The sequence below is a fragment of the Pipistrellus hanaki genome, assembly GCF_964339955.1.
Source record: "Pipistrellus hanaki genome assembly, chromosome: 8".
NCBI lineage: Eukaryota > Metazoa > Chordata > Mammalia > Chiroptera > Vespertilionidae > Pipistrellus > Pipistrellus hanaki.
In genome coordinates, this window is record NC_140510.1 from 60,005,563 (window position 1) to 60,017,624 (window position 12,062).

Genomic DNA, 12,062 nt, shown 5'->3' on the forward strand with positions numbered 1-12,062 from the left:
TTCATTATTGGTTCTATTGACTAATTCCACTCTGTTCCTCCCAACCTCAATAGTTGTAGAATTGGTAAATATATTTTTCCAGTGCAGTTTGGATTTTTTCATTTAGTGCTACTTTATAAACAAAATAATTTATGTAAAGGATGATTTAAAAATAATTCCCCTAATTTTAATACAGAATGTGAACACTGGTGCATTTTAATGTCACACCTACAGTTCCTTAGAGCCTCCTCCTGGGGTGGTAAGCATGAGACACCGCCCTTCCCTCACCTGTGCATGTCACAGTCAACCATCCCTGCTTATTGTGCATCATTTGGGTTGTAGATTGAAATCCCTCTCTTTATTTTTATTTAAAAATTTAAAAAAATTTAGAATTTATCTTTGAAATTCCTCTCTTTATACTAGAATACATTGTTCCCAATCATTAAGATGCTCTGGGATTTTACTTCTTAGCAGGCTTGCTCTCAGACCACATTGGGAATCATAATATCATTGCATCCCCCTCCCCCAATCCTACACACACACACACACACACACACACACACACACACACACGTGCACACTCGTACGTACACAGAATCCCTGCTCATTACTCTTCACAATTCTTTCTTTTCACCCTCCCTATTCCCACTAGCAGGATCGTTGGCCAATGGCTAATATGGATTCATATACTTTAAAGGAAATTTTAAAATTCAACTTTTTGAGTAAATATGATTTGCTAAAAGTATAACTATGCTTTCAAAAATAACCCTGAGAAGTTTTTCTTTTATAAAAATGTATTGCTAATTTGAATATCCTTTCTTAAATAATACTTCCCATTGAAAGCTACCCTGCAATGCCTTCCATACTGAATTTTCCTGGATCTCCTCCCTGTCACTCATTTCCAAAGGAGAGTCATGCTACAAACACTTGATACTTTTTATAGACTAGTGTGTTCTAGGGTATAGAACCTGAGGCACTCAATTTATTTTCCTGGGCCTGAGATTGGTATTACTGTTATCACTGCTCTTCCAAATATCCTAGTTTACTGTAGTAGTTAAAAGATTAAACTCTGGCACTAGATACAAATAATAATGATCATTAAGCATAGTGATATTAATACATGCATGGAACACTGATGAGTACAAGGCATGATTGTGAATACTTTACATGACATAACTTGTTTAAAATCTATCACCCTGTGCCAGGACCGGTTTAGCTCAATGGATAGAGCGTCGGCTTGGGGACTGAAGGGACCCGGGTTTGATTCCGGTCAAGGGCATGTACCTTGGTTGCGGGCATATCCCCAGTAGGGGGTGTGCAAGAGGCAACTGATCGATGACTCTCTCTCATCAATGTTTCTAACTCTCTATCTCTCTCCCTTCCTCTCTGTACAAAATCAATAAAATATATTAAAAAAAATAAAATCTATCACCCTGTGAAGTAGGTACCATTATCACCTCCATTTTATTTATTTAATTATTATTATTATTATTATTATTATTATTAATTTAGAGAATCATTGATTGGCTGCCTTCTGCACACTCCCTACTGGGGATTGAGCCTGCAACTGGGTATGTGCCTTGGCCAGAATTAAACCTGGGACTCTTCAGTCCACAGGCCAACACTCTATCCACTGAGCCAAACTGGCTAGGGGCTATCACCTCCATTTTATAAATGATGCAACTGAGGAACAAAGAGGGAAAATCACTTCCCAAATTCACAGGGAAGACTTTGAAGTCAGCCGTGGGTCACCAGGCTTCCTGTTCTGACACCGCCCTAAGGCAGAGGTCAATCCCTAAGTCTCAGTGGCTGAAGTTGCACAAAGAACCAAAGTCTCAGCTCATTCTTTGTTCTCTGAAAAATGTGGTTGATGTACCATCACTGTATTTTTATAATCCTCACCTGAGGATATGTTCATTGATTTTAGAGGGGAAATAAGGAGAGAGAGAGGGAGAGAGAGAGAGAGAGAGAGAGAGAGAGAGAGAGAGAGAGGCAGGCTATGGAAGGTCAAGAGTTGTAAACAGTGGCTATTGATTGCTAAATTACCAAAGTACTTTTTTAGAGGCTGGTCAGTGGCTATTGATTGCTAAATTACCAAATACTTTTTTAGAGGCTGGTCAGTGGCTATTGATTGCTAAATTACCAAAGTACTTTTTAAGAGGCTGGTCAGGTGTTTGGAGGACAGCTCCAGGCCTGCTGCCCCAGAGATGATGAGAGAGGGTTTGTTCAGGAGGCACATGGTATCCATGGTCCTGTGTGAGGGACCCAACAGGTGAGAGACCCTGGCCCAAGGAGGAACACACTTATCACCCCTACCTTACCACCCTTGCTACAGTGCTGGCCACAGCTGGATATGATGTCAAAGCAAGCCTGCAGCCAGATTCAAGCAAGACAGAAGCAGAAAAGTATGAAGCCGGGAGCATGGGCAACAGGTCCAGGCCTAGGTTGTCAGGAGCTGGCAGTAAGTGCATTTAAAGAATGTGGAAGGAACAACTTTTCCAGGCAACTAGGAAAATGAAAACTCTGTTATCTAAATCCTTGGAGAAATTGTAGAAGCAAAGATGGAAAATTCTGGGTGATCAGTACTAAAAAGAAGCAGTCCTCCCACCATAGCACCTGCCAGATGGGACAAGAACTGCAAAGGGTCACAGAACAGTCAATAGGAACAGACCATTGTAATTCGAGAGATGTGAGCAGATCCAGGTCAGGTTTTGATATGAGTTTTCACCAGTGCCTGTAGGGGAAAAATGGGAAGTTTATTTCAGAAATGCCATTCTCCCCTAATTCCCATTTAATCGTTATAAAGTAGGAATTGAGGATGCCCTCCCTCAGGTATCAATACAGAGCCCATCTGGACCTGGAGGATCCCATCCCACTCTTATAGTCAGACCCAAGTCCCCCTTTGGACTGAAAGTGCCTTGGCCAGTCCATCTCACTAAGTATTTTCCATGAGCACCTTAGGTAACTGGCAATGGCTTTTCATGTCAGCCATGGCCATAGTGAACCTGTTTTTGTTTCCACAGCTGCCCTGACTGGTGGTCTTGCTGTAGTTCCTACAAAGTCCTAGTGCCTCATTGCACCCTCTTCACACCATACCCTCCCGCCCCCCATGTCTGTTTCTCTCTTGTTGGCCTTTTCATGAGGTTCAGTGTCTGATTCTCCTGTACTCCTTCCAGCTTCTAGTATTCTTCTTTCTGTGTTTCTCTCTGCATATATTTCCCGATTTTTGTTTCATGCTTCTGGTTTTTCCATGAGATTATCTAGGTGTATGCAGAGTTAAGAACACAGGCTCTGGGTTCAGAATGCCTGGGTTCATCTTGCTCATTTAACCCCAGTCCAACTACACATACAACCAGTCAACTACACATAGATTTAGTCTCCTAATTGCAGAAAGAGTACAAACATAATATTAACTTCTAATAGCAGCTGTGAGCACTAAGTCCACAACTGTCAGTGTAATATGGTTGTTTCGTTGTGTCTTTTACTTCTTTCTTCTGTTTTTCATTTTCCCTCCTTCTTCTTCTCTCAAAATATGCACATTTGCTCTCTTCTTTCTATTACTGCCCATCTCCTTGAATATTCTTGCTCTTGAACAGCATCCTCCACATTTTAATCAGCCTCTTCATCTGTCATTATCAAGTATCTCCTCTGTGAAGTTGACCTGGGGTCCATAGTTCCTAACTCTATATAGCTTCACACTGATCTCGTACAGGTTCTCTCTAAATCACAATTACTTCCAGGTTAGCATTGTCTTTAAATCTGGTTTCCTGACTCATTGCGTTCCTGTTAATTTGTCTTGTTTATTGAGCCAACGGTATCTTGTCATAGCTTCTCCTCCAGGATCAGTATCTGGTAAGATGCTCATATAAACAGTGCTCCATGCCTTCTCCATGATCCTCAACAGTTCTTCTCTGATTCTTAAATTCCACCAGGACTCAGGGCCCATATCCCATTCTCCTTTCCACTTCAGATGAGAATCAGCTGTTATGTTTGCAATCACCTTGTTCAAGACTTAGTTGGGTGTTAGGGTCCTCCACACTCTCTTCTCCATCATTTTCATGGAAACAAATGTTCTCATGGATCGCTGAGAAGGTGGAGAGAAAAGACACTTAGAGATTTCCATCAGAGACCAGGGATATCATCCCAAATTTATGTGTTTAAGAATTTCTAACCCTTGGGTCACTCAGAGCTCAATGGGTTTCAATCCTCATGGTAAAGTTCTACATCATTGCTGGGACAGAGAAAAAGAACCCCCAACAAGCAACTATATTTCGAATACAGAAAGTAGCCACTCAAATGTCAGAATAAAGGAATTGTGAAAATATAGTAAAAAAACAATAAAACATATGCTTGGGGAAAAATATCAAAATAAATACTGGAAATTAAGCATGTTTTCTGAACTGTTCCAAGTGAAATGAAGAAACAGAGGGGTTTCTCAGTAGGAGGACTAGGATCCTAGAGAGATCCTTGTGATGAAATAAAGCCCAACAGCTTTAAAGATGGGCTTGGAGAAGAGAAGGGTTGGACTTAATTGGATGAGGGAGGATGAATTTCCTCAAAGAGATGGACCAGAGGACACTGGTGGAATTAGACAGATCTTCTGGGGAATTGATTTTAGAAATAAAGGAAGGACACTGAAACTGCAAGCAGGGAATGAAAATTTCAGCACTGGAGGATGCCTCTAGATTTCTGGACCAGGGACAGGAGGCTGTAGTGAGGAGGGACTAGAGTATTAACCTAGGGCCCCTGCATGTACCCTATTTCCCCGAAAATAAGACAGTGTCTTATATTAATTTTTTCTCCCAAAGTTGCACTAGGTCTTATTTTCAGGGATGTCTTATCTTTCCATGCGCTAGGTCTTATTTTCGGAGGATGCCTTATTTTCGGGGAAACACGGGTAGATGACAAGTAAATTTAAGGAGGGAGTACATAAACCAAGAAGTCTGGATCTGAGTGTCTATGAGGAGTCCAGGGAGGGACAAAGCACTGTGGAAGAAAATGAAGGTTACCCTAAGCCAATAATGGGAGCTCCCCATACCTGTTGGTTGGTAGATGAACAAGACTGTGGGAACCATAGATGTTTTGTCATTCCAGGACATGACTATAAATCCAGGAAAAATCAGATGGAAGATAGGAAGAGAACATAGGGCTTAAAGCCCAGAAATGGTGAAGGTAACCTATGGGCAGGTGTTCTGATGAGGGTTTGAGGGGGTCTTTGAATGGATGAAGGTGGAGTCCAGGCAGCAGGAGAATGTCACACTCTAAACCACAACCTTTAGCTTCTTGAATTTTGGGTTGTTGACCTGTAGCTACATGGGCAGCAGAATATGGGAGGTGGAAGCTGCAGCCTTCCTCAGAGGCAGGTGGGCAGCTGCTGGTATACATGTGGGTCACCCTAAAATGGGGAGCCTTAGAAACCGAGACATGTGATTTGGGTGCTAAGCCCTGGGGAGGGAAGTTCCTGAACTCCATGGAGAGGATCTGAGACCCTAAGATGTAGGTAGTAAAGGTATCTGCCATTCCTGTCTTACCCATGTTTGGGACATCATGGTTACAAATATAATATTGACTTGAAATTTGTGACTAGGTATTTGACATCCTTTATCTCTTTTTTGACTAAATGACTCGTTGTAAAAATGACTTTGTTCTTCATGGCATAAGACTGCTATTGATACAATTCAATAAGCCACATGCTTCATACCTACTTTAAACTATTGCCTTGTTTACAAATCTCCTAGTATCTCTTTATTGCCTACTTATAAGCTTCAAATTGCTTAGCTGTATATACTAAACTTTATAAAATCATCTTCAAACTTATTGGTCTTGAATTAGCTCCTACAGTCTGCTTCTCACTCTCTGATTGAGCCAAATCAAATTTATCCTTATTTTGAAGACATAGTAGTCCTTTTCATACTCATGTCTGATCCCATAGCATCCACCCTCTTAGGACATATGACCATTTTTTCTTGTAATATCTCTATCTCTTATCTGGAGAACTCCATTGAGCCTCCATTGGTATGAAAAGTTCACTTAGGCAAGTAAATTATTATCTATCTATCTATCTATCTATCTATCTATCTATCTATCTTCTATCAATCATATATCTATTTATCTATCATCTAGAGATAGTAGATAATTCTCTTAACTGGTACCATTAAAAAGTATAAATTATGTCTTCTTAGAAAATCATACCTCCTTGAGAATTATACCAGTACTGTTATATAGAATCAAAAATAGTCTCTGGGAGAGCAATAGGTTTTGTGATTCTATGACTAATGTGTGTTTCACCCATTGTGAAGAAAGTTAATAAAACAATTTCTTGTTCTTTAAAAGCAAATTTGACTTTGGGTTAAATTTCTTGCTTATCACTCTGGACACCTGATGAAGGTGGCCTCTCTTCTGTGTCACTAGGCTAAGACTGAGCTTATGATAAAAAATGACATGTGACTGTAGGTAGATAAATTGTATGTATACTAGGAAGGACTATATGTGAACTATAAGCCATTTATGATCTTCCTTCAATGTAGTGACTCTTATAACTCAGCTTTTCTTTGTGGGGTCCCTGAATGTAACAACATCAGAGTTGTTACATGAGATGTTGACTACCATGGCATGATATGGCCAAATCACAGTGGATCCCACAACTAAGCTGTCACTAGTGGTGGGTGGAAGTCAGCTTGGTGGACTGCTATGTGGACAGCTTCAAGGAGTCCACAGAAGAGCAGCCACTGATGCTGCCCTGTTGGGATGCTGAGTTTCATGTCATTTGTCTTTCTACGTAGGTCTCGTGCCATATGGCTCTGATTGTCCTGTGACCCTAAATGCCTAGTTAAGCAGACCTGCAGATGGGTGTTTATATTGAAGCCATTTTATCAAAAACTTTGAGAGGCTCATGAAACGTTTATTTTCTTAACTGCTATATCACTACTGCCCAGTGCTGTGAGTGGTACATAGTAGGAGCTAAATATATACTTGTAAAAAAAAAGTTATTCCTGTACAGCAAGAGGTAGACAATAAACTTAATTACCTTTTTCAAAGCTTTTATAAATGTTATTTAAGTCAGGGTATTCCTCTTTGTTGGGCTCACTGAACAATGCTTCCAGGAGTGTCAGGTCAAATGTCTTCTCCAGTTTTTCGAGCACATTGTACACCACTATGTGAATAGGGACCATGTTTCTACAAGATTCTCTACAATCCTAAAAATAATAAACCGAGAAAATATAAATATGAACTTCCAAGTTACAGAAGAGCCCTAGAAAGTGATTTTTGTTGTTGCTAATCCCCACCAGAGGATATTTCCCCCCCATTGCTCTTCAGAGAGAGTGGGAAGGGAAGGAGGGAGGGGGAGAGGGAGAAAGAAAAATCATTGATGAGAGAGGGATACAGTGACTGGTTGCCTCCCGCAGGACTTCTGACTGGGGCTGGGAACCTGCAACCCAGGTACATGCCCTTGACCAGGAATCAAACTTGCGACCCTACAGTACTCAAGGAAAACACTCTAACCATTGAGCCAGTCAGACCAGAGCTAGAAATTGATTTTGTTGTAAATGTGTTACAATTTCTCTGCATAGGTACTTTCTAATGTAAAATTTAGAATTGCTATATATTTGTATGGCTACTAAGTCATTGTAACATAATAAACCTCACTTACTTCATACATTTTATTGGTGATGAGTTCACGGTCACGAAGAATCTGAAGGAAAGGAAATTCTTTTCTTATTGCTCTTGAAATCTCCACCTTATGTCTTTTGAAGTGCGTGAATATAATATTGTAGATAAAACTGTCTATGCTCTGATCTTCTGTGGACATCCTAGGGAAAAGGGATACCATGTGAAAATGGTTATCAAGACTCTGAGATGTTTGTGGAGGCTGTTAAGAGAAATATCACCCTGTGGTATAAAAGTAGTTCATAACTGAAAAGTTGTGGTTTGATAATGATATAGAATAAAGTTAGTATTTCACAAGAATATCATAATTTCTTCTGGGATTTCTGCTTTATGTTGTTATAAATCTACCTCTGCTTTGTTATATATGTGAATTTTTTTTTATGTATCTAAACTTCAGAAATTGCTGTTGTTTCCAGTGAAAGAAAGTAATTGTAAACTTGAGTCTGTAATTCTGGTTCTTAGTTGATCATTTTATTACTATGATAACAATGTTTTTTAATTAGTATCTTATATTTCCAAATGTTATGACGAGTCATAACATATTTTTGTCAAACCAGAAAAGTACCCAATAAGCATCTATACATCAGGTAATAATAATGTCACATTATTGTTTCAAATTCCTGGAAAAAAATGTTTCTGGTTAAGGATGTTAGATGAAGAGAAGCATTTGTCTTCTCTTTTATTGAAAATCCTCCTAAAATAATAATGAAGGAATGTAGGAGGGGTATTTCCCAGTAATCAGGAAAGCAACTGCTTGCACTGTGGGATCCTAAAGGCAGTGGAAATTGAATGGAAGACCTGATGCTTAATACCAACATATCATTTGAAAAAGGAAGAGCAGAGCAACCCCAAAACCCACAAGCTGATCACCTGGAGCCAGGCAGCTTCTCAGAGGCAAATATTGCTGTCCTTTTATCAATGTATGATAATATTGCCTGTTACTGGATTCATACATAGAATAATACCTTGTGTGTGTTTATGAGTCTAACTGCTTTTGTTCATTATCTATGTTTTTGGGTAATTAGAAGTTAGTTCCTTTTTATTGTAGAGAATACTCCATTGGATGTTTTCACCACAATCTGCTTACTTATTTTCCTATCGATGAACATTTGGATTGATTCCAGTTTGGGACTAGTATAAATAAAGCTGCTCTTCTTTTTGTGGCGAGATGTTTTCATTCCTCTTGGAGAAAGAGCTAAAATTAAAATTGTGTAGCAGTATGTTTAACCATTAGAGTATCTGCCAAACTGTTTTTCAAAATCTATAAGAAATAGCCTTTCTAATTCTAATGTGTGATATGCTATCTCAAATAGGTTTAATTTGTATTTCTTTTATGACTGATCACATTTTTATATGCTTATTGGCAATTCATGTATCTTTATGTATTATATATCTTCATGTAAAGTGTCCGTTCAAGTCTTTGTCCTATCTATATTATTGTGTTGTCTTTTACTCCTTACTGATGTGTAGGAGTTTGTTATATATCGTGAAAATAAGTGGTTTTTTTTTTTTTAGTTTTTTTTTTTAAGAGGTTATATGTCTGAAATCTCAGCACAAATATGCTAAACACCCTGCTTTTAGCAATTAAAACTGCACAACCATCATCCCCACCACTACCCACTACCACACACATACACACAAAGTTAATCATGTTCACTCCATGGGACCCCTCCCCACCCTGTGCACGAATTTCCTGCAGCAGGCCTCTAGTTGATGAAATAAAGCATCAAGGATATTTGTCCCTAAAGGCTCAGCTGACAAAATCTGGGAGGAATTTCCTATCAAAACCTTCATAATTGCACGCAAGGAAAACTGTACAATTTGGTATGAAGAGGGGTTATGAGGAGGGGTGAAGAAAGGAAAACAGGTACAAAGTAACTGGAAGTGCCTATGAATGTGCATTATTAGGTAAAAATAACCCGAGGAGTTATCCATCCCCATCTTTGGGCTTGGAAGTAGAGCAATGAACTGACAAAGGGCTGGGGACAGAAATTAAGCAGAAGGGGGAAGCCTGATCACATACTTTCCTCCCTCCCACAACCCCGCCCAACTTCTACTGAAAGAAATTAGCTCTGTCAGCTTCACTGGGGGGCCTCAAGGGGACAGTGCAGAGATGAGTCAGAAAGTCATAAAATCTTATGGTTGCACTCTGGCAGCTGATACCAAAGGATGGAAAAATACATGGGGTGGGAGGGGCGCCCTAGAGGCCAGAGCTTAAGGATACAAAGCAGATGGCTCCTGGGAGCCCATGCGCCCAAGGCACAGAAGCTGGGCAGAGTCCTCTAACCCCGCCCGATCCTGGCTCCAAATCGGGATCTGAAAAGATCCGAGAGCCCACCCCCTGGCTCTCTCCCCACACTGGGTTTGCATCAACATGCCCAGAGCCGGCCATCTCTCCAGGAGGAAGTGTGAGGGGATGCCTGCCCTCGCACCATGCCCACCATGTTCCCGGAGGCACCGTGTTTGATTTATGTATTGGAAATACTTTCTGCCAGTTTGCCTTTCATTTTCATAACTATGTGTTTTGATGTGGAGAAATAGTTTTGATGAAGCCAAATCTATTTTTTTGTGTGGTTAATAACTTTAGTGTAATAAGAAATCTTTGTCTACCCAAAGTTAAGGAAAACATCCATTTACATATAAGCATGGGTATATTTCTGGATTTTTCTCTTCTGTGCTACTGATCTCTTTGTGTATCCTTATGACTTAACTACTACAGGCTATCGAAGGTCTTGATGTCAATTAAGGAAATATTATTTTGGTTTTCTAAGTCTTTTGGCTTTCCACATATCTTTTATTTACTTTTTATTCCTTAAAAAAAAAAATCCAACAAGTGTTTATTGAGGGCACCGTCCTTTTGAAAAATATTATTTGTATTGGTTTCAGGTGTACATCACAGTGATTAGACAATCAATCATATACTTCACAAACCGTTCTCCCAGATAGTTCCAGTACCCATCTGGCACAATATCTTTTAGAATCAGTTTGCTGTGCTTGCTTTGGCAATACTAAATTGGAACGATATAGAGATTAGCATGGCCCCTGTGCAAGGATGACGCTCAAATTCATGAAGTGTTCCATATTTTTGTCAGGAAGAACCTGGAGAAGGCGGCCTCATCGCTGGAGTACACCTCCGACGTAGACACTGACCCCCTGCGACCTTGACCCCCTGCCAGGGTAAATACAGCCGTGAGTTGAGTGTCTTTCTGACGGAAGTGTCAAGGGGACTCAGGTGGGCTCGGGAGAGGGCTGTGGGGTCTGGGATGGGAGAGTCCCCTGAAAGCGTCCCCTGGAAGCCATCACCATGACTTGATCCTTATGCTGGGAAGTTGTATCCTTATCATTGTTCTGGGGATGGGCGTGACCATGGTTGGGGGGTTGGCATTTGAAAGGCCAAGAGTGGGGGTTCATATTGACTCAGTGATGGGGTGGGCACACTGAGCAGAGGGAGACACAGTGATGGGTGATGGTGGTGAGTGTATCCGGATGGGTGATCAGGCATGGCTCCCAGGCACTTCTGGGAAGGAAAGGCAAACCAGCTTCCTCTTGTCACCTTTTATACTCTTTTTACCATAAAATCCAGGTAATCCTTTATCTTCTTTGGGGCCCATTTCACCCTTTAATCTTAGCATTCTATGAAGCCCAGGAAAACCAGAAAGTCCACGGTCACCCATCCTATATAATAAAAGCCTAATATGCTAAGTGTCTGGTTTTTCAGTCATCTGTTCAACCAATCAAAGCATAATATGCTAATGATATGCTAAGGCAGCTCAACCACTCACTATGATGTGTACTGATCACCAGGAGGCAGACACTCTGACCCGTAGGTTAGCTTGCTGCTGGAGTCCGGCCAATGGGCACTGAGTGAGATGGGCTGGACATACCCTGGAGCCCTCCTGTGGTCTCTCCCTGGCTGGCCAACTTCCTGCGCCCCTCCCCGGCCCCAATTGTGCACTGGTGGGGTCCCTCAGCCTGGCCCGCGCCCTCTTGCAATCTGGGCTGAGGGACCTCCCCCCCCCCCAGTGCACAAATTTCATGCACTGGGCCCCTAGTATATCTATCTATATCTATATCTATATCTATATCTATATCTATATCTATATCTATATCTATATCTATATCTATATCTATATCTATATCTATATCCATATCCATATCCATATCTATATCTATATCTATATATCTATATCTGTATCTATATCTATATCTATATCTATCTATATCTATATCTATATCTATCTATCTATATCTATCTATCTATATCATCTATATATCTATATCTATATCTGTCTATATCTATCTAACTATATATTTTAAATGTTTTTAGTGATTTTTATTGAAGGGAGAGGGACAGAGAAATTGAAACATTGATGAGAGGGAAACACTAATCGGCTGCATCCTGCACAGCCTTCATT

General features: G+C 40.4%; 1 protein-coding gene across 17 annotated transcripts in view; it reads right to left on the reverse strand.

Moving 5' to 3' along the window:
• The window catches only part of LOC311626422 (nuclear autoantigen Sp-100-like), a 65,638-nt gene that overhangs the window by 37,937 nt on the left and 15,639 nt on the right, over window positions 1-12,062 (reverse strand). For 15 of the 17 annotated variants that reach the window (XM_084891782.1, XM_084891792.1, XM_084891787.1 and 12 more), the window contains exons 2-5: window positions 7,631-7,790; window positions 7,007-7,175; window positions 3,980-4,063; window positions 2,651-2,713 (exon numbers count right to left, since the gene is read on the reverse strand). In XM_084891782.1, the coding sequence (XP_084747908.1) occupies window positions 2,651-2,713; window positions 3,980-4,063; window positions 7,007-7,175; window positions 7,631-7,790 (476 nt within the window). The remainder of the gene's footprint in view (window positions 1-2,650; window positions 2,714-3,979; window positions 4,064-7,006; window positions 7,176-7,630; window positions 7,791-12,062) is intronic. The other 2 variants (XM_084891788.1, XM_084891789.1) reach the window with 1 other exon arrangement.